Here is a 24122-nt window from a genome sequence, read left to right on the forward strand (position 1 = left end):
TGACACGTCACATGTTAACATAACTGACACAGCACATGTTAACATAGCTGACACATCACATGTTAACACAGCTGACACAGCACATGTTAACACAGCTGACACATCACATGTTAATGCAGTTGACACATCATAAATTAACATAGCTGACATATCATATGTTGACAGAGCTGACACATCACATGTTAACATAGCTGACATGTCATATGTTGACATAGCTGACACATCACATGTTAACATAGCTGACACATCACATGTTAACATAGCTGACACATCACATGTTAACATAGCTGACACATCACATGTTAACATAGCTGACACATCACATGTTAACATAGCTGACACATCACATGTTAACACAGCTGACACAGCACATGTTAACACAGCTGACATATCACAAATTAACATTGCTGACATATCATATGTTGACAGAGCTGACACATCATATGTTGACAGAGCTGACACATCACATGTTAACATAGCTGACACGTCACATGTTAACATAGCTGACACGTCACATGTTAACATAACTGACACAGCACATGTTAACATAGCTGACACATCACATGTTAACACAGCTGACACAGCACATGTTAACACAGCTGACACATCACATGTTAATGCAGTTGACACATCATAAATTAACATAGCTGACATATCATATGTTGACAGAGCTGACACATCACATGTTGACATAGCTGACACATCACATGTTAACATAGCTGACACATCACATGTTAACATAGCTGACACATCACATGTTAACATAGCTGACACATCACATGTTAACATAGCTGACACATCACATGTTAACATAGCTGACACATCACATGTTAACACAGCTGACACAGCACATGTTAACACAGCTGACATATCACAAATTAACATTGCTGACATATCATATGTTGACAGAGCTGACACATCATATGTTGACAGAGCTGACACATCACATGTTAACATAGCTGACACGTCACATGTTAACATAGCTGACACGTCACATGTTAACATAACTGACACAGCACATGTTAACATAGCTGACACATCACATGTTAACACAGCTGACATAGCACATGTTAACACAGCTGACACATCACATGTTAATGCAGTTGACACATCATAAATTAACATAGCTGACATATCATATGTTGACAGAGCTGACACATCACATGTTAACATAGCTGACATGTCATATGTTGACATAGCTGACACATCACATGTTAACATAGCTGACACATCACATGTTAACATAGCTGACACATCACATGTTAACATAGCTGACACATCACATGTTAACATAGCTGACACATCACATGTTAACATAGCTGACACATCACATGTTAACACAGCTGACACAGCACATGTTAACACAGCTGACATATCACAAATTAACATAGCTGACATATCATATGTTGACAGAGCTGACACATCACATGTTAACATAGCTGACACAGCACATGTTAACATAGCTGACATATTACATGTTAACATAGCTGACATATTACATGTTAACATAGCTGACACATCACATGTTAACATAGCTGACATATTACATGTTAACATAGCGGACATATTACATGTTAACATAGCTGACACATCACATGTTAACATAGCTGACATATAAATGTTGACATAGCTGACACAGCACATGTTAACATAGCTGACATATTACATGTTAACATAGCTGACACATTACATGTTAACATAGCTGACACATCACATGTTAACATAGCTGACACATCACATGTTAACATAGCTGACACATCACATGTTAACATAGCTGACACATCACATGTTAACATAGCTGGCATATTACATGTTAACATAGCTGACATATTACATGTTAACATAGCTGACATATCAATGTTGACATAGCTGACACAGCACATGTTAACATAGCTGACATATTACATGTTAACATAGCTGACATATTACATGTTAACATAGCTGACATATCACATGTTAACATAGCTGACACATCACATGTTAACATAGCTGACATATTACATGTTAACATAGCTGACATATTACATATTAACATAGCTGACATATTACATGTTAACATAGCTGACACATCATATGTTAACATAGCTGACATATTACATGTTAACATAGCTGACATATTACATGTTAACATAGCTGACACATCACATGTTAACATAGCTGACATATTACATGTTAACATAGCTGACACAGCACATGTTAACATAGCTGACATATTACATGTTAACATAGCTGACACAGCACGTGTTAACATAGCTGACATATTACATGTTAACATAGCTGACATATTATATGTTAACATAGCTGACATATTACATGTTAACATAGCTGACACATCACATGTTAACATAGCTGACATATTACATGTTAACATAGCTGACACAGCACACATATCACATGTTAACACAGCTGCCATATCACATGTTAACATAGCTGACATATTACATGTTAACATAGCTGACACATCACATGTTAACATAGCTGACATATTACATGTTAACATAGCTGACATATTACATGTTAACATAGCTGACACAGCACATGTTAACATAGCTGACACAGCACATGTTAACATAGCTGACGTATTACATGTTAACATAGCTGACATATTACATGTTAACATAGCTGACATATCACATGTTAACATAGATCATGTATTAAGACACGTATTAAGAAAACAATGCAATCAATGATTTACTCACCAAGTATAACATTTCTAAATAAGAGAAGAATTTCTTGGCTTGTAAATGGTACACCATAGAGAGTAAATCTGGTCTGATATAAATGTGGTTCACTAGCACAGTAATCCAATAATAACACTAAACTACAACATATACAGAAGTACAGTGGTCTACTGAATGCTGTGATACGGTTGTGACCCTGTAAGCAAACAACAACATATCATCATAGGGATAGACAGTGTACTACAGAACACAACATCATCAGGCCGTGTAGCGTATTGTAAATGGATATGTACATCAATGACGTCCTTTCTTCTACACTAGGGGACACGATTAATGTTAACGAAGTGAAGGGAAAACCAGCCAATTTTTTACTACAATTTCATGTTTCATTTGTCTCTAGAAATTGTGCTTATGCATTTGAATTTCAAGGTCACCAACCCAGCATAGTTTTTTTTCACAATTTGATCAAGTCGTGCAGCCAATGGTAAATTAGATCCATGAGGTCCAAAATTAATATTACTGTGAGAAAATACATCATACATAATGATACAACAAAATTCTGGCAAGAAAAAACATGGCGCCCAAAGTTTAATGTTAGATGAATACAGAAAACAAACAGATCAGCTTCACAAAATTCCCACACATTTGTTGTGACAGTATAAAAACTCACATGCATAGGAGAAGCAGCATCAGGTTGAACACTCTGAAATCAAAAATACATAAAATTAACTTGTGAACACAATAGTTATTAATAAAGCATTTATCGGATCATTTAGCTATCACAGTAAGACAAATAGTACAATTCAGACTGTTCAAATTTCAAAAGCAACCTCATTCACCCATCATACAGAATGCATCCCATAATGCAACACAACACCACTTACCTTAAACAATGAATATTGACAACTCCCGATGACAAAACAGAAGAGAAAAATCCAAAAATCTTTAAAGTACTCTTTTATAAGTAGATAATAACCCAATGTTGCCACCATAGTAGCCAGCAGTATAGCGACAACATTCTCAGCATAAGAACGGTTTCTACAGGAGACGGAAATTAGCATTATAATTTTTCATTCATTTCAGTAAGTAAACTTAGCAACACAATATAATTGATTTTCTTACATCAGTTAATCTACAACACCCACAATTACTAAAAACTCACATTGTGACAGTGCAGTCTGCAGATAATATATTTATGAGTCAAGATCAAATAGAGTAAATCTATAGTGTGAGTTGACTGTCACAAACAATAATATATCTTGATATATCAGCCACATTCTGAATTTTTAAATTGACATGTGAGCAGATATAATGGAATAAAACAAATATTTAGATGGTAAAAATAAACAAAAAATCTGTCTGCTAATATAGCTCTGCTGTTTTAAAGAAGATGTTGAAAATATCACTTTTTACCACAAAATTACAAAAATTGTAATTATATACTTAATATCAAACCAATCAGACTTGATATTGATATTGTCACGAAATAAACAAATCTGAGAGAGGTCCAGCTGAGGTACCTATACGTATGATATCAAAGCAATGGGATTAGTGGTTTTCAAGAAGAAGTTTGACACCGACAACAATAGACAATCAGTAATACGATAAGCTCTACTTCCTTGACAGCTAAAAAGTTGGCAATGTCAAATGACGACAAAAAAAGATGACGACCTTTCCCATTTATTAAACTATGTTCAAGATAAAAAAAAAAGAAAAATAATCACCTGTCAAGCAGGGCCATGAGTGCCAATCTATCAAATCCAATCATAATGTATTTACATGGTAAAACCCAGAATTTATAATTATAGACAACTTTTGGTAGGACTGTTTTATCCTTGGATTGTTGTCTGTCTGATTTATTGGAAGTATTTTCCTGCTCTTCAATATGGTATTGTAACAAATCACCATATATTTCACGAAGTGCTCGTCTTTCTTGTTCCAAATCTGTATCACGGGATGAATGATTAGCTTGACTTTCGATAATGACGGTGGAGTTTGAGTCTTCACTGCTAGAATGCCTACAATGACACAATGGTGCATTACTATTACTTTGTTGCATTTCCTGGGTGACAAATGTTTGTATGGTCTATGTGTTCTGGCTGACAAGTGTTTATCTTGGTCTATGTGTTCTGGCTGACAAGTGTTTATCTTGGTCTATGTGTTCTGGCTGACAAGCGTTTTTCTTGGTCAATGTGTTCTGGCTGACAAGTGTTTTTCTTGGTCTATGTGCCCTGGCTGACAAGTGTTTTTCTTGGTCTATGTGTTCTGGCTGACAAGTGTTTTTCTTGGTCTATGCATCCTGGCTGACAAGTGTTTTTCTTGGTTTACATGTCCTGAATGACAAGTGTTTTTCTTGGTCTACATGTCCTGGCTGACAAGTGTTTTTCTTGGTCTATGTGCCCTGGCTGACAAGTGTTTGTATGGTCTACATGTCCTGGCTGACAAGTGTTTTTTTTTTGTCTATGTGTCCTGGCTGACAAGTGTTTTTCTTGGTCTACATGTCCTGGCTGACAGGTGTTTTTCTTGGTTTATGTGTCCTGGCTGACAGGTGTTTTTCTTGGTCTATGTGTTCTGGCTGACAAGTGTTTTTCTTGGTCTACATGTCCTGGCTGACAAGTGTTTTTCTTGGTCTATGTGTCCTGGTTGACAAGTGTTTTTCTTGGTCTATGTGCCCTGGCTGACAGGTGTTTTTCTTGGTCTATGTGTTCTGGCTGACAAGTGTCTTTCTTGGTCTATGTGCCCTGGCTGAGATGTGTTTTTCTTGGTCTATGTGCCCTGGCTGACAAGTGTCATTCATGGTCTATGTGCCCTGGCTGACAAGTGTTTTTCTTGGTCTATGTTTTCTGGCTGACAAGTATTTTTCTTGGTCTATGCGTCCTGGCTGACAAGTGTTTTTCTTGGTTTACATGTCCTGGATGACAAGTGTTTTTCTTGGTCTACATGTCCTGGCTGACAAGTGTTTTTCTTGGTCTATGTGCCCTGGCTGACAAGTGTTTGTATGGTCTACATGTCCTGGCTGACAAGTGTTTTTTTTTGTCTATGTGTCCTGGCTGACAAGTGTTTTTCTTGGTCTACATGTCCTGGCTGACAGGTGTTTTTCTTGGTTTATGTGTCCTGGCTGACAGGTGTTTTTCTTGGTCTATGTGTTCTGGCTGACAAGTGTTTTTCTTGGTCTATGTGTTCTGGCTGACAAGTGTTTTTTTTTGGTCTATGTGTTCTGACTGACAAGTGTTTTTCTTGGTCTATGTGTTCTGGCTGACAAGTGTTTTTCTTGGTCTAAGTGTTCTAGCTGACAAGTGTTTTTCTTGGTCTATGCATCCTGGCTGACAAGTGTTTTTCTTGGTTTACATGTCCTGGATGACAAGTGTTTTTCTTGGTCTACATGTCCTGGCTGACAAGTGTTTTTCTTGGTCTATGTGCCCTGGCTGACAAGTGTTTGTATGGTCTACATGTCCTGGCTGACAAGTGTTTTTTTTTTGTCTATGTGTCCTGGCTGACAAGTGTTTTTCTTGGTCTACATGTCCTGGCTGACAGGTGTTTTTCTTGGTTTATGTGTCCTGGCTGACAGGTGTTTTTCTTGGTCTATGTGTTCTGGCTGACAAGTGTTTTTCTTGGTCTACATGTCCTGGCTGACAAGTGTTTTTCTTGGTCTATGTGTCCTGGTTGACAAGTGTTTTTCTTGGTCTATGTGCCCTGGCTGACAGGTGTTTTTCTTGGTCTATGTGTTCTGGCTGACAAGTGTCTTTCTTGGTCTATGTGCCCTGGCTGAGATGTGTTTTTCTTGGTCTATGTGCCCTGGCTGACAAGTGTCATTCATGGTCTATGTGCCCTGGCTGACAAGTGTTTTTCTTGGTCTATGTTTTCTGGCTGACAAGTGTTTTTCTTGGTCTATGCGTCCTGGCTGACAAGTGTTTTTCTTGGTTTACATGTCCTGGATGACAAGTGCTTTTCTTGGTCTACATGTCCTGGCTGACAAGTGTTTTTCTTGGTCTATGTGCCCTGGCTGACAAGTGTTTGTATGGTCTACATGTCCTGGCTGACAAGTGTTTTTTTTTGTCTATGTGTCCTGGCTGACAAGTGTTTTTCTTGGTCTACATGTCCTGGCTGACAGGTGTTTTTCTTGGTTTATGTGTCCTGGCTGACAGGTGTTTTTCTTGGTCTATGTGTTCTGGCTGACAAGTGTTTTTCTTGGTCTATGTGTTCTGGCTGACAAGTGTTTTTTTTTGGTCTATGTGTTCTGACTGACAAGTGTTTTTCTTGGTCTATGTGTTCTGGCTGACAAGTGTTTTTCTTGGTCTAAGTGTTCTAGCTGACAAGTGATTTTCTTGGTCTATGTGTTCTGGCTGACAAGTGTTCTTTTTTTTTGGTCTATGTGTCCTGGCTGACAAGTGTTTTTCTTGGTCTACATGTCCTGGCCGAAAGGTGTTTTTCTTGGTCTATGTGTTCTGGCTGACAAGTGTTTTTCTTGGTCTATGTGTTCTGGCTGACAAGTGTTTGTTTTTTTGGTCTATGTGTCCTGGTTGACAAGTGTTTTTCTTGGTCTATGTGTCCTGGCTGATAAGTGTTTTTCTTGGTCTATGTGTTCTGGCTGACAAGTGTTTTTCTTGGTCTATGTGTCCTGGTTGACAAGTGTTTTTCCTGGTCTACATGTCCTGGCTGACAAGTGTTTTTCTTGGTCTATGTGTCCTGGCTGACAAGTGTTTGTATGGTCTACATGTCCTGGCTGACAAGTGTTTTTCTTGGTCTATGTGTCCTGGCTGACAAGTGTTTTTCTTGGTCTTCATGTCCTGGCTGACACGTGTTTTTCTTGTCTATGTGTCCTGGCTGACAAGTGTTTTTTTTTTGGTCTATGTGTCCTGGCTGACAGGTGTTTTTCTTGGTTTATGTGTCCTGGCTGACAGGTGTTTTTCTTGGTCTATGTGTTCTGGCTGACAGGTGTTTTTCTTGGTCTATGTGTCCTGGCTGACAAGTGTTTTTCTTGGTCTATGTGTTCTGGCTGACAAGTGTTTTTCTTGGTCTATGTGTCCTGGTTGACAAGTGTTTTTCCTGATCTACATGTCCTGGCTGACAAGTGTTTTTCTTGGTCTATGTGTCCTGGCTGACAAGTGTTTTTCTTGGTCTATGTGTCCTGGCTGACAAGTGTTTGTATGGTCTACATGTCCTGGCTGACAAGTGTTTTTCTTGGTCTATGTGTCCTGGCTGACAAGTGTTTTTCTTGGTCTACAATGTCCTGGCTGACAGGTGTTTTTCTTGGTCTATGTGTTCTGGCTGACAAGTGGTTTTTTTTGGTCTATGTGTCCTGGCTGGCAAGTGTTTTTCTTGGTCTACATGTCCTGGCTGACAGGTGTTTTTCTTGGTCTAAGTGTTCTGGCTGACAAGTGATTTTCTTGGTCTATGTGTTCTGGCTGACAAGTGTTTTTTTTTTGGTCTATGTGTCCTGGCTGACAAGTGTTTTTCTTGGTCTACATGTCCTGGCCGACAGGTGTTTTTCTTGGTCTATGTGTTCTGGCTGACAAGTGTTTGTTTTTTTGGTCTATGTGTCCTGGTTGACAAGTGTTTGTATGGTCTACATGTCCTGGCTGACAAGTGTTTTTCTTGGTCTATGTGTCCTGGCTGACAAGTGTTTGTATGGTCTACATGTCCTGGATGACAAGTGTTTTTCTTGGTCTATGTGTCCTGGCTGACAAGTGTTTGTTTTTCTTGGTCTATGTGTCCTGGTTGACAAGTGTTTGTATGGTCTACATGTCCTGGATGACAAGTGTTTGTATAGTCTACATGTCCTGGCTGACAAGTGTTTGTTTTTCTTGGTCTATGTGTCCTGGTTGACAAGTGTTTTTCTTGGTCTACATGTCCTGGCCGACAGGTGTTTTTCTTGGTCTATGTGTTCTGGCTGACAAGTGTTTGTTTTCTTGGTCTATGTGTCCTGGTTGACAAGTGTTTTTCTTGGTCTATGTGTCCTGGCTGACAAGTGTTTTTCTTGGTCTATGTGTTCTGGCTGACAAGTGTTTTTCTTGGTCTATGTGTCCTGGTTGACAAGTGTTTTTCCTGGTCTACATGTCCTGGCTGACAAGTGTTTTTCTTGGTCTATGTGTCCTGGCTGACAAGTGTTTGTATGGTCTACATGTCCTGGCTGACAAGTGTTTTTCTTGGTCTATGTGTCCTGGCTGACAAGTGTTTTTCTTGGTCTACATGTCCTGGCTGACAGGTGTTTTTCTTGGTCTATGTGTTCTGGCTGACAAGTGTTTTTTTTTTGGTCTATGCGTCCTGGCTGACAGGTGTTTTTCTTGGTTTATGTGTTCTGGCTGACAAGTGTTTTTTTTTTGGTCTATGTGTCCTGGCTGACAGGTGTTTTTCTTGGTCTATGTGTTCTGGCTGACAAGTGTTTTTTTTTTGGTCTATGTGTCCTGGCTGACAGGTGTTTTTCTTGGTTTATGTGTCCTGGCTGACAAGTGTTTTTCTTGGTCTACATGTCCTGGCTGACAGGTGTTTTTCTTGGTCTATGTGTTCTGGCTGACAAGTGTTTTTTTTTTGGTCTATGTGTCCTGGCTGACAGGTGTTTTTCTTGGTCTATGTGTTCTGGCTGACAAGAGGTTTTTTTTTTGTCTATGTGTCCTGGCTGACAAGTGTTTTTCTTGGTCTACATGTCCTGGCTGACAGGTGTTTTTCTTGGTTTATGTGTCCTGGCTGACAGGTGTTTTTCTTGGTCTAGGTGTTCTGGCTGACAAGTGTTTTTTTTTTGTCTATGTGTCCTGGCTGACAAGTGTTTTTCTTGGTCTACATGTCCTGGCTGACAGGTGTTTTTCTTGGTCTATGTGTCCTGGCTGACAAGTGTTTTTCTTGGTCTATGTGTTCTGGCTGACAAGTGTTTTTCTTGGTCTATGTGTCCTGGTTGACAAGTGTTTTTCCTGATCTACATGTCCTGGCTGACAAGTGTTTTTCTTGGTCTATGTGTTCTGGCTGACAAGTGTTTGTTTTTTTGGTCTATGTGTCCTGGTTGACAAGTGTTTGTATGGTCTACATGTCCTGGCTGACAAGTGTTTTTCTTGGTCTATGTGTCCTGGCTGACAAGTGTTTGTTTTTCTTGGTCTATGTGTCCTGGTTGACAAGTGTTTGTATGGTCTACATGTCCTGGCTGACAAGTGTTTTTCTTGGTCTATGTGTCCTGGCTGACAAGTGTTTGTTTTTCTTGGTCTATGTGTCCTGGTTGACAAGTGTTTGTATGGTCTACATGTCCTGGCTGACAAGTGTTTTTCTTGGTCTATGTGTCCTGGCTGACAAGTGTTTGTATGGTCTACATGTCCTGGCTGACAAGTGTTTTTCTTGGTCTATGTGTCCTGGCTGACAAGTGTTTTTCTTGGTCTACATGTCCTGGATGACAAGTGTTTTTCTTGGTCTATGTGTCCTGGCTGACAAGTGTTTTTCTTGGTCTACATGTCCTGGATGACAAGTGTTTTTCTTGGTCTACATGTCCTGGCTGACAGGTGTTTTTCTTGGTCTATGTGTCCTGGCTGACAAGTGTTTGTATGGTCTACATGTCCTGGCTGACAAGTGTTTTTCTTGGTCTATGTGTCCTGGCTGACAAGTGTTTTTCTTGGTCTACATGTCCTGGATGACAAGTGTTTTTCTTGGTCTATGTGTCCTGGCTGACAAGTGTTTTTCTTGGTCTACATGTCCTGGATGACAAGTGTTTTTCTTGGTCTACATGTCCTGGCTGACAGGTGTTTTTCTTGGTCTAAGTGTTCTGGCTGACAAGTGTTTTTCTTGGTCTATGTGTTCTGGCTGACAAGTGTTTGTATGGTCTACATGTCCTGGCTGACAAGTGTTTTTCTTGGTCTATGTGTCCTGGCTGAAAGGTGTTTTTCTTGGTCTGTGTGTCCTGGCTGACAAGTGTTTTTCTTGGTCTATGTGTTCTGGCTGACAAGTGTTTTTCTTGGTCTATGTGTTCTGGCTGACAAGTGTTTTTTTTGGTCTATGTGTCCTGGATGACAAGTGTTTTTCTTGGTCTACATGTCCTGGCTGACAAGTGTTTTTCTTGGTCTATGTGTTCTGGCTGACAAGTGTTTTTCTTGGTCTATGTGTTCTGGCTGACAAGTGTTTTTCTTGGTCTACATGTCCTGGCTGACGGGTGTTTTTCTTGGTTTATGTGTCCTGGCTGACAGGTGTTTTTCTTGGTCTATGTGTTCTGGCTGACAAGTGTGTTTTTTTTTGGTCTATGTGTCCTGGCTGACAAGTGTTTTTCTTGGTCTATGTGTCCTGGCTGACAAGTGTTTTTCTTGGTCTATGTGTTCTGGCTGACAAGTGTTTTTCTTGGTCTATGTGTCCTGGTTGACAAGTGTTTTTCCTGGTCTACATGTCATGGCTGACAAGTGTTTTTCTTGGTCCATGTGTCCTGGCTGACAAGTGTTTGTATGGTCTACATGTCCTGGCTGACAAGTGTTTTTCTTGGTCTATGTGTCCTGGCTGACAAGTGTTTTTCTTGGTCTACATGTCCTGGCTGACAAGTGTTTGTTTTTTTGGTCTATGTGTCCTGGCTGACAAGTGTTTTTCTTGGTCTATGTGTTCTGGCTGACAAGTGTTTTTCTTGGTCAATGTGTTCTGGCTGACAAGTGTTGTTTTTCTTGGTCTATGTGTCCTGGCTGACAAGTGTTTTTCTTGGTCTATGTGTCCTGGTTGACAAGTGTTTTTCCTGATCTACATGTCCTGGCTGACAAGTGTTTTTCTTGGTCTATGTGTTCTGGCGGACAAGTGTTTGTTTTTTTGGTCTATGTGTCCTGGTTGACAAGTGTTTGTATGGTCTACATGTCCTGGCTGACAAGTGTTTTTCTTGGTCTATGTGTCCTGGCTGACAAGTGTTTGTATGGTCTACATGTCCTGGATGACAAGTGTTTTTCTTGGTCTATGTGTCCTGGCTGACAAGTGTTTGTTTTTCTTGGTCTATGTGTCCTGGTTGACAAGTGTTTGTATGGTCTACATGTCCTGGATGACAAGTGTTTGTTGGTCTACATGTCCTGGCTGACAAGTGTTTTTCTTGGTCTATGTGTCCTGGCTGACAAGTGTTTGTATGGTCTACATGTCCTGGCTGACAAGTGTTTTTCTTGGTCTATGTGTCCTGGCTGACAAGTGTTTTTCTTGGTCTACATGTCCTGGCTGACAAGTATTTTTCTTGGTCTATGTGTCCTGGCTGACAAGTGTTTGTTTTTCTTGGTCTATGTGTCCTGGCTGACAAGTGTTTTTCTTGGTCTACATGTCCTGGCTGACAGGTGTTTTTCTTGGTCTAAGTGTTCTGGCTGACAAGTGTTTTTCTTGGTCTATGTGTTCTGGCTGACAAGTGTTTGTATGGTCTACATGTCCTGGCTGACAAGTGTTTTTCTTGGTCTATGTGTCCTGGCTGAAAGGTGTTTTTCTTGGTCTGTGTGTCCTGGCTGACAAGTGTTTTTCTTGGTCTATGTGTTCTGGCTGACAAGTGTTTTTCTTGGTCTATGTGTTCTGGCTGACAAGTGTTTTTTTTTTGGTCTATGTGTCCTGGCTGACAAGTGTTTTTCTTGGTCTACATGTCCTGGCTGACAAGTGTTTTTCTTGGTCTATGTGTTCTGGCTGACAAGTGTTTTTCTTGGTCTATGTGTTCTGGCTGACAAGTGTTTTTCTTGGTCTACATGTCCTGGCTGACAGGTGTTTTTCTTGGTTTATGTGTCCTGGCTGACAGGTGTTTTTCTTGGTCTATGTGTTCTGGCTGACAAGTGTGTTTTTTTTGGTCTATGTGTCCTGGCTGACAAGTGTTTTTCTTGGTCTATGTGTCCTGGCTGACAAGTGTTTTTCTTGGTCTATGTGTTCTGGCTGACAAGTGTTTTTCTTGGTATATGTGTCCTGGCTGACAAGTGTTTGTATGGTCTACATGTCCTGGATGACAAGTGTTTTTCTTGGTATATGTGTCCTGGCTGACAAGTGTTTGTTTTTCTTGGTCTATGTGTCCTGGATGACAAGTGTTTGTATGGTCTACATGTCCTGGCTGACAAGTGTTTGTTTTTCTTGGTCTATGTGTTCTGGCTGGCAAGTGTTTGTTTTTCTTGGTCTATGTGTCCTGGTTGACAAGTGTTTGTATGGTCTACATGTCCTGGCTGACAAGTGTTTTTCTTGGTCTATGTGTTCTGGCTGGCAAGTGTTTGTTTTTCTTGGTCTATGTGTTCTGGCTGACAAGTGTTTGTTTTTCTTGGTCTATGTGTCCTGGTTGACAAGTGTTTGAATGGTCTACATGTCCTGGCCGACAGGTGTTTGTTTTTCTTGGTCTATGTGTTCTGGCTGACAAGTGTTTGTTTTTCTTGGTCTATGTGTCCTGGTTGACAAGTGTTTGTATGGTCTACATGTCCTGGCTGACAAGTGTTTGTTTTTCTTGGTCTATGTATTCTGGCTGGCAAGTGTTTGTTTTTCTTGGTCTATGTGTCCTGGTTGACAAGTGTTTGAATGGTCTACATGTCCTGGCCGACAGGTGTTTGTTTTTCATGGTCTATGTGTCCTGGTTGACAAGTGTTTGAATGGTCTACATGTCCTGGCTGACAAGTGTTTGTTTTTCTTGGTCTATGTGTTCTGGCTGACAAGTGTTTGTTTTTCTTGGTCTATGTGTCCTGGTTGACAAGTGTTTGTATGGTCTACATGTCCTGGCTGACAAGTGTTTGTTTTTCTTGGTCTATGTATTCTGGCTGGCAAGTGTTTGTTTTTCTTGGTCTATGTGTCCTGGATGACAAGTGTTTGTATGGTCTACATGTCCTGGCTGACAAGTGTTTGTTTTTCTTGGTCTATGTATTCTGGCTGGCAAGTGTTTGTTTTTCTTGGTCTATGTGTCCTGGTTGACAAGTGTTTGTATGGTCTACATGTCCTGGCTGACAAGTGTTTGTTTTTCTTGGTCTATGTATTCTGGCTGGCAAGTGTTTGTTTTTCTTGGTCTATGTGTCCTGGCTGACAAGTGTTTGTATGGTCTACATGTCCTGGATGACAAGTGTTTTTCTTGGTCTATGTGTCCTGGCTGACAAGTGTTTGTCTAGTCTATGTGCCCTGGGTTACAATTTGTGAATTGAACTCCGACATATATTTTGGGGTGATCTCTCAAAAAAACGCTTGGAATAAATGCTACATGCATTATTGCCATAATAGCTGACATTAGTCATAATTTTTTTATTATTTTTCCTGGACATAATTTAACATTGGCTACAGGTCAAGAAGATAAAAGTTGAGTTTGAAGTTCCAAAAGTCAAATTAAAACAGAGCCACAGAAAGTTTGATGTACCTTCTTTCATTAAGTAAGTCAGCCCAAAGCGGAGATGATCCAAGATCTAATGGACATGTCGTCATGCTGTCAGCTATACCAGTACTGCCATCACTAAATTTATATGACAGCCAATTACCTATGAATCAATCAGAAGTTTTAATGTCAATTATATCACATGAATCAATTATTTATTAGATGGGAAGGGAATGCAGCTGAAAACATTTTTTATTAGAAATCAATCAAGTAGTGAAAACAATAAAACATACAAGTCATTGAAAATGACACAGTTCCCATTAAATTTTTGAAAGTTCTCTTTGTGCTCATCATATTAAAGCGAAGGGGTTGTCGCGAGCGTGTCCTTGAAACTTGAGTTCCAAGTGTCGTATACAACAGATTGTTTATTTACATCAAAACACGTGTTCTGTGTAGTAGTAATATGGCCAAAAATAAAAACAGCCGTTATTCGGCCATCTTTGATCTGATTATGAAACACACTGATATGTATGATGTATGTGCCAAATACGAATAAAAATGTGGAAATATAGTAGTGAGGCCAAAAAGTCAGATTGCTGTCAATCGACCATCCTTGACCAGATTTTGAAACAAATTTTCATGGACATGCATCCTAACATGTATAAAGTACATGTATGTGCCAAATTTGAATGAAAACTGACAGAGCACGTCCAAGATATTGCATAAAAAAAAACAAGATGCCTGCCAGTCGACCATCTTTGATCCAATTGCGAAATAAATCATCATGGACATGTATCCTAACATGTATAATCTATGTACCAAGTTTGAATGACAACTGACAAAGCATGTCCAAAATACAACATTTTCAAAAAACAAGATGGCTGCCAGTCGGCCATTTTGAATCAAATCACTGAACCACTGCATGTGCATATGTCCCACATAAAGTACTAGGCACATGCAAAGAATGAACGCAATAGGTCCAAGGGATTCTGAGATACGACTCCGGACGGACACACGGACACACAGACGCACGAACGGAGACCAAATTATAAGTCCCCGTTTTCGGACTTTGTCCGAACGGGGACTAAAAAGTTCATTAAACCTGTATAGATGTGTTTGATATTTGAAAAATCCGCATCACATTCAATTGATCTAATTCCTAACATTGGGATTTCACACTTTTCACTGACTCACAAAAATGAAGAGGTTTACACACAAACACAATTTACACTGTATGCACACAAACATGTAAGCATGAATCAGGCATTTTACACTGTATGCACACAAACATGTAAGCATGAATCAGGCATTTTACACTGTATGCACACAAACATGTAAGCATGAATCAGGCATTTTACACTGTATGCACACAAACATGTAAGCATAAATCAGGCATTTTACACTGTATGCACACAAACATGTAAGCATGAATCAGACATTTTACACTGTATGCACACAAACATGTAAGCATGAATCAGGCATTTTACACTGTATGCACATAAACATGTAAGTATGAATCAGGCATTTTACACTGTATGCACATAAACATGTAAGCATGAATCAGGCATTTTACACTGTATGCACACAAACATGTAAGCATGAATCAGGCATTTTACACTGTATGCACACAAACATGTAAGCATAAATCAGGCATTTTACACTGTATGCACACAAACATGTAAGCATGAATCAGACATTTTACACTGTATGCACACAAACATGTAAGCATGAATCAGGCATTTTACACTGTATGCACATAAACATGTAAGTATGAATCAGGCATTTTACACTGTATGCACACAAACATGTAAGCATGAATCAGGCATTTTACACTGTATGCACATAAACAGGTAAGCATGAATCAGGCATTTTACACTGTATGCACACAAACATGTAAGTATGAATCAGGCATTTTACACTGTATGCACACAAACATGTAAGCATGAATCAGACATTTTACACTGTATGCACACAAACATGTAAGCATGAATCAGACATTTTACACTGTATGCACACAAACATGTAAGCATGAATCAGGCATTTTACACTGTATGCACATAAACATGTAAGTATGAATCAGGCATTTTACACTGTATGCACACAAACATGTAAGCATGAATCAGACATTTTACACTGTATGCACATAAACAGGTAAGCATGAATCAGGCATTTTACACTGTATGCACACAAACATGTAAGCATGAATCAGACATTTTACACTGTATGCACACAAACATGTAAGCATAAATCAGGCATTTTACACTGTATGCACACAAACATGTAAGCATGAATCAGACATTTTACACTGTATGCACACAAACATGTAAGCATGAATCAGGCATTTTACACTGTATGCACATAAACATGTAAGTATGAATCAGGCATTTTACACTGTATGCACACAAACATGTAAGCATGAATCAGACATTTTACACTGTATGCACACAAACATGTAAGCATGAATCAGGCATTTTACACTGTATGCACATAAACATGTAAGTATGAATCAGGCATTTTACACTGTATGCACACAAACATGTAAGTATGAATCAGGCATTTTACACTGTATGCACACAAACATGTAAGCATGAATCAGACATTTTACACTGTATGCACACAAACATGTAAGCATGAATCAGGCATTTTACACTGTATGCACATAAACATGTAAGCATGAATCAGGCATTTTACACTGTATGCACACAAACATGTAAGCATGAATCAGGCATTTTACACTGTATGCACACAAACATGTAAGCATAAATCAGGCATTTTACACTGTATGCACACAAACATGTAAGCATGAATCAGACATTTTACACTGTATGCACACAAACATGTAAGCATGAATCAGGCATTTTACACTGTATGCACATAAACATGTAAGTATGAATCAGGCATTTTACACTGTATGCACACAAACATGTAAGTATGAATCAGGCATTTTACACTGTATGCACACAAACATGTAAGCATGAATCAGGCATTTTACACTGTATGCACACAAACATGTAAGCATGAATCAGACATTTTACACTGTATGCACACAAACATGTAAGCATGAATCAGGCATTTTACACTGTATGCACATAAACATGTAAGTATGAATCAGGCATTTTACACTGTATGCACACAAACATGTAAGCATGAATCAGACATTTTACACTGTATGCACACAAACATGTAAGCATGAATCAGGCATTTTACACTGTATGCACATAAACATGTAAGTATGAATCAGGCATTTTACACTGTATGCACACAAACATGTAAGTATGAATCAGGCATTTTACACTGTATGCACACAAACATGTAAGCATGAATCAGACATTTTACACTGTATGCACATAGACAGGTAAGCATGAATCAGGCATTTTACACTGTATGCACACAAACATGTAAGCATGAATCAGACATTTTACACTGTATGCACACAAACATGTAAGCATAAATCAGGCATTTTATACTGTATGCACACAAACATGTAAGCATGAATCAGACATTTTACACTGTATGCACACAAACATGTAAGCATGAATCAGGCATTTTACACTGTATGCACACAAACATGTAAGCATGAATCAGGCATTTTACACTGTATGCACACAAACATGTAAGCATGAATCAGGCATTTTACACTGTATGCACATAAACATGTAAGTATGAATCAGGCATTTTACACTGTATGCACACAAACATGTAAGCATGAATCAGACATTTTACACTGTATGCACATAAACATGTAAGCATGAATCAGACATTTTACACTGTATGCACACAAACATGTAAGTATGAATCAGACATTTTACACTGTATGCACACAAACATGTAAGCATGAATCAGGCATTTTACACTGTATGCACACAAACATGTAAGCATGAATCAGACATTTTACACTGTATGCACACAAACATGTAAGCATGAATCAGACATTTTACACTGTATGCACATAAACATGTAAGCATGAATCAGACATTTTACACTGTATGCACACAAACATGTAAGCATGAATCAGACATTTTACACTGTATGCACATAAACATGTAAGCATGAATCAGACATTTTACACTGTATGCACATAAACATGTAAGCATGAATCAGACATTTTACACTGTATGCACATAAACATGTAAGCATGAATCAGGCATTTTACACTGTATGCACATAAACATGTAAGCATGAATCAGACATTTTACACTGTATGCACATAAACATGTAAGCATGAATCAGGCATTTTACACTGTATGCACATAAACATGTAAGTATGAATCAGGCATTTTACACTGTATGCACACAAACATGTAAGCATGAATCAGACATTTTACACTGTATGCACATAAACATGTAAGCATGAATCAGACATTTTACACTGTATGCACATAAACATGTAAGCATGAATCAGACATTTTACACTGTATGCACATAAACATGTAAGCATGAATCAGACATTTTACACTGTATGCACATAAACATGTAAGCATGAATCAGACATTTTACACTGTATGCACACAAACATGTAAGCATGAATCAGGCATTTTACACTGTATGCACATAAACATGTAAGTATGAATCAGGCATTTTACACTGTATGCACACAAACATGTAAGCATGAATCAGGCATTTTACACTGTATGCACATAAACATGTAAGCATGAATCAGACATTTTACACTGTATGCACATAAACATGTAAGCATAAATCAGGCATTTTACACTGTATGCACATAAACAGGTAAGCATGAATCAGGCATTTTACACTGTATGCGCACAAACATGTAAGCATGAATCAGGCATTTTACACTGTATGCACATAAACATGTAAGCATGAATCAGACATTTTACACTGTATGCACATAAACATGTAAGCATGAATCAGGCATTTTACACTGTATGCACATAAACATGTAAGCATGAATCAGGCATTTTACACTGTATGCACACAAACATGTAAGCATGAATCAGACATTTTACACTGTATGCACACAAACATGTAAGCATGAATCAGGCATTTTACACTGTATGCACATAAACATGTAAGTATGAATCAGGCATTTTACACTGTATGCACACAAACATGTAAGCATGAATCAGACATTTTACACTGTATGCACACAAACATGTAAGCATGAATCAGGCATTTTACACTGTATGCACATAAACATGTAAGCATGAATCAGGCATTTTACACTGTATGCACACAAACATGTAAGCATGAATCAGGCATTTTACACTGTATGCACACAAACATGTAAGCATAAATCAGGCATTTTACACTGTATGCACACAAACATGTAAGCATGAATCAGACATTTTACACTGTATGCACACAAACATGTAAGCATGAATCAGGCATTTTACACTGTATGCACATAAACATGTAAGTATGAATCAGGTATTTTACACTGTATGCACACAAACATGTAAGCATGAATCAGGCATTTTACACTGTATGCACATAAACAGGTAAGCATGAATCAGGCATTTTACACTGTATGCACACAAACATGTAAGTATGAATCAGGCATTTTACACTGTATGCACACAAACATGTAAGCATGAATCAGGCATTTTACACTGTATGCACACAAACATGTAAGCATGAATCAGACATTTTACACTGTATGCACACAAACATGTAAGCATGAATCAGGCATTTTACACTGTATGCACATAAACATGTAAGTATGAATCAGGCATTTTACACTGTATGCACACAAACATGTAAGCATGAATCAGACATTTTACACTGTATGCACACAAACATGTAAGCATGAATCAGACATTTTACACTGTATGCACACAAACATGTAAGCATGAATCAGACATTTTACACTGTATGCACATAAACATGTAAGCATGAATCAGACATTTTACACTGTATGCACACAAACATGTAAGCATGAATCAGACATTTTACACTGTATGCACACAAACATGTAAGCATGAATCAGGCATTTTACACTGTATGCACATAAACATGTAAGCATGAATCAGGCATTTTACACTGTATGCACATAAACATGTAAGTATGAATCAGGCATTTTACACTGTATGCACACAAACATGTAAGCATGAATCAGACATTTTACACTGTATGCACATAAACAGGTAAGCATGAATCAGGCATTTTACACTGTATGCACACAAACATGTAAGCATGAATCAGACATTTTACACTGTATGCACACAAACATGTAAGCATAAATCAGGCATTTTACACTGTATGCACACAAACATGTAAGCATGAATCAGACATTTTACACTGTATGCACACAAACATGTAAGCATGAATCAGGCATTTTACACTGTATGCACATAAACATGTAAGTATGAATCAGGCATTTTACACTGTATGCACACAAACATGTAAGCATGAATCAGGCATTTTACACTGTATGCACATAAACATGTAAGTATGAATCAGGCATTTTACACTGTATGCACACAAACATGTAAGCATGAATCAGACATTTTACACTGTATGCACATAAACATGTAAGCATGAATCAGACATTTTACACTGTATGCACACAAACATGTAAGCATGAATCAGACATTTTACACTGTATGCACATAAACATGTAAGCATGAATCAGACATTTTACACTGTATGCACATAAACATGTAAGCATGAATCAGACATTTTACACTGTATGCACACAAACATGTAAGCATGAATCAGACATTTTACACTGTATGCACATAAACATGTAAGCATGAATCAGACATTTTACACTGTATGCACATAAACATGTAAGCATGAATCAGACATTTTACACTGTATGCACATAAACATGTAAGCATGAATCAGGCATTTTACACTGTATGCACATAAACATGTAAGCATGAATCAGACATTTTACACTGTATGCACATAAACATGTAAGCATGAATCAGGCATTTTACACTGTATGCACATAAACATGTAAGTATGAATCAGGCATTTTACACTGTATGCACACAAACATGTAAGCATGAATCAGACATTTTACACTGTATGCACATAAACATGTAAGCATGAATCAGACATTTTACACTGTATGCACATAAACATGTAAGCATGAATCAGACATTTTACACTGTATGCACATAAACATGTAAGCATGAATCAGACATTTTACACTGTATGCACATAAACATGTAAGCATGAATCAGACATTTTACACTGTATGCACACAAACATGTAAGCATGAATCAGGCATTTTACACTGTATGCACATAAACATGTAAGTATGAATCAGGCATTTTACACTGTATGCACACAAACATGTAAGCATGAATCAGGCATTTTACACTGTATGCACATAAACATGTAAGCATGAATCAGACATTTTACACTGTATGCACATAAACATGTAAGCATAAATCAGGCATTTTACACTGTATGCACATAAACATGTAAGTATGAATCAGGCATTTTACACTGTATGCACACAAACATGTAAGCATAAATCAGGCATTTTACACTGTATGCACACAAACATGTAAGCATGAATCAGGCATTTTACACTGTATGCACATAAACATGTAAGTATGAATCAGGCATTTTACACTGTATGCACACAAACATGTAAGCATGAATCAGGCATTTTACACTGTATGCACATAAACATGTAAGCATGAATCAGGCATTTTACACTGTGTGCAAAGAAAAATGTAAGCATGAATCAGGCATTTTACACAACTTGGCTTCAGCTTCATCATTATGGCATTGTTATGGCTTCATCGTCGCATCAATGTCGCGACATTAAACAGTTGAGGCACTTTATTGTGGCCTCATTATGGCGACAATGTGGCATCAGCATCGCTTTATCGAATAAAAAAGTACAGTACTCAACCTCCCGCCCGTCTCTGCTTTTCAATCGTTTTATTTTTGCTCGCTTTTCCGACCACTTGTTATTTTTGACCGTGCAAACCCGGAAACCCGCTAGCATGCATTAAAAATTCGGACTACTAAAAAATGTTGAGGTTCGATCACATTGACTTATCATTGTCTTTCTGGTTTTCATAGATGTTGAACACCCATCAAAAGTTCAAATACTTTTTGTTTTAACTATCTATAATAATATGCATGCAATCTGACCTTTTGATTTGACCCTATATTTGGCTGGGATTGAATATTTAATTTAAACAATATTCTGACGTGACGCACTGGTACAAAATATATTTCAATAGAAGTACGAAATTGTTGTCTGGGTTTCCTTTCCTGATTGTGTTGAGTCTTCGCAATGTGTTTACGATTTGTAATAAGCAAGGCGAACACTTCAATTTTCAATGACGCAAAGCTAATGCCACAATGATGCGATGCTGAGGCGACAATGATGCCACAAACATCAAAGCTTTCATTATAACTGTACTGTATCTGGATGAATCAGGCATTTTACACTGTATGTACACTAAATTCAGACTTAAAAGCAAGAAAAGTTGCATAATAATAAGGTTATCATGAAAACTCTAAAGTATGCAGTCAGGCAGTTCCGGATTGCATTGACGATACAATTGTCATTCTTATTCTCATAATAACCTTGTATTAGTAGAATTATTGATTATACTAAAGCATGGTGGTGAACTGAAATACATATATGAAAAACTATAACTAAACCATGACACAAGAAAGTTTTTTCCAACCAAAATCTGTTTGCAGAGAAGACGTGGTCAAGTCTTAATTTTCCTTATGAACATGGAACATAATTAAACTTGTACCATAACCTGTAACATCAATTTCAGTGAAAACAACATTTTGAACTTGCGGCCTATATCGCTCTATACTCTTTCCTGATTGAAATGCGAAGTGAAGCGGATAGAGAGGATGATGTCAACCAGAATAAATTAACACAAACATACCATGTTCATCTTGAAAATAGTGAACAGCACCAGAAGTGGTATCATCATGAGTCAAAGCAACATGTGTTCCATGATCTGTGGAGCCGCCTAATGACAATGAGGCTGATATTGATGAGGACAAATCACTATGTACTTTCTTACTATGTTCTTTATCTTCTGGATTGACAGTTGCTGGACTGGAAGTAGGTACTTGGCGGCGACGTCTACGCTCGGCAAGTCGTCTCCTTAGATGGCTTGTCCTTTCTCTATCACCTTCCCTATCACTATTTCGATTTGCATCTTGGCCTGATTCATTCTCAGACGTATTTTCAGCTCTTCTCCTCCGTCCACTCACTACTAATAGGGTAAAAGAAACACTGTCACCAAAGATACAGCAACATCAATCCAAAGGTTGTCGTGGCAACCATTCAACATCAGTTTGTGAACATGTGATTTATAGAGGATCTCCATTGAATGACGCTAGATTTATTCAATGAGTTGATTAATTTTTTATGTTCTGAGCCTTTTTCTGAGTGAATGTCTAAAATTCCTGGTATACAGCAGAGAAATTCATTCAAATAATGATTCATTTATGCAATTGCATATCACTTTACCTGGTTCTGTGGCTCTTTCTGTTTGCTCTCCCAGCATTCGGGAGACAAATTTACTGAATATATTGGTTGAGGTTGATGGTTCCATCTCCAAAGAGTCTGTACAAAAACAAAATATTTGTAAATTAATAGTTGGAAGAAAATGTATAAACTAAATGCTCAATGTCCTACACCACACTTGAGCCTTATGCATACAGTACAGTTCTCGCGGAAGCTTTGGCTTTTGTGGCATCATTGTCGCATACGCATGGCTTCACTGTCGCCTCAGCATCGCATCATTGTGGCATCAGCTTCGTGTCATTGAAAATTGAAGCGGTGTTAGCCTCGCTTTCGTGTGGCATCATCGTGGCCTCAGCTTCGCGTTCTCATGGCATCAACATGGCATCAGCTTCAAAGTATTGTGGCATCAGTATGACGTACCTCATTATTTGCATATAGAAAGGCAGTAGAGAAAAAAAATGTACAGAAGATCGATATGTAATTAATTTGAAATTCACGCAATGCAATCTTTGTTCGGACACAACACAACTTACTACTATATACGAAATGAAACTGTTCTTGTTATAAGATTATCTTGTTTTCGTTATTTTTATTAGTTGGCAAGAGAACATGTTCAGATTCGTCATTTCGGTGGTATTTTTCCGTGTTTCGTTTACAGTTTTAGCCGAATCCGATCCCATGCCCGCACTAATACCTGCAAAACACACGTACGCCGCCAGGTGCGTCGGCGTCGTCTTGGTACAAAGTTCCAAAACAAGTGCGTACATTTCCAACT

The 24122-nt window shown here is 38.3% G+C and overlaps 1 protein-coding gene across 3 annotated transcripts in view; it reads right to left on the bottom strand.

Annotated features, from left to right (window-relative positions):
* The window catches only part of LOC100366288 (pecanex-like protein 1), an 86958-nt gene that overhangs the window by 30804 nt on the left and 32032 nt on the right, over positions 1–24122 (bottom strand). For 2 of the 3 annotated variants that reach the window (XM_085507900.1, XM_085507890.1), the window contains exons 8-14: positions 23351–23446; positions 22758–23093; positions 13960–14077; positions 4406–4699; positions 3566–3719; positions 3352–3384; positions 2700–2877 (exon numbers count right to left, since the gene is read on the bottom strand). In XM_085507900.1, the coding sequence (XP_085364026.1) occupies positions 2700–2877; positions 3352–3384; positions 3566–3719; positions 4406–4699; positions 13960–14077; positions 22758–23093; positions 23351–23446 (1209 nt within the window). The remainder of the gene's footprint in view (positions 1–2699; positions 2878–3351; positions 3385–3565; positions 3720–4405; positions 4700–13959; positions 14078–22757; positions 23094–23350; positions 23447–24122) is intronic. The other variant, XM_085507894.1, reaches the window with a different exon arrangement.

Source organism: Saccoglossus kowalevskii, chromosome 2, assembly GCF_978046115.1.
Source record: "Saccoglossus kowalevskii chromosome 2, keSacKowa6.1, whole genome shotgun sequence".
NCBI classification, from domain to species: domain Eukaryota; kingdom Metazoa; phylum Hemichordata; class Enteropneusta; family Harrimaniidae; genus Saccoglossus; species Saccoglossus kowalevskii.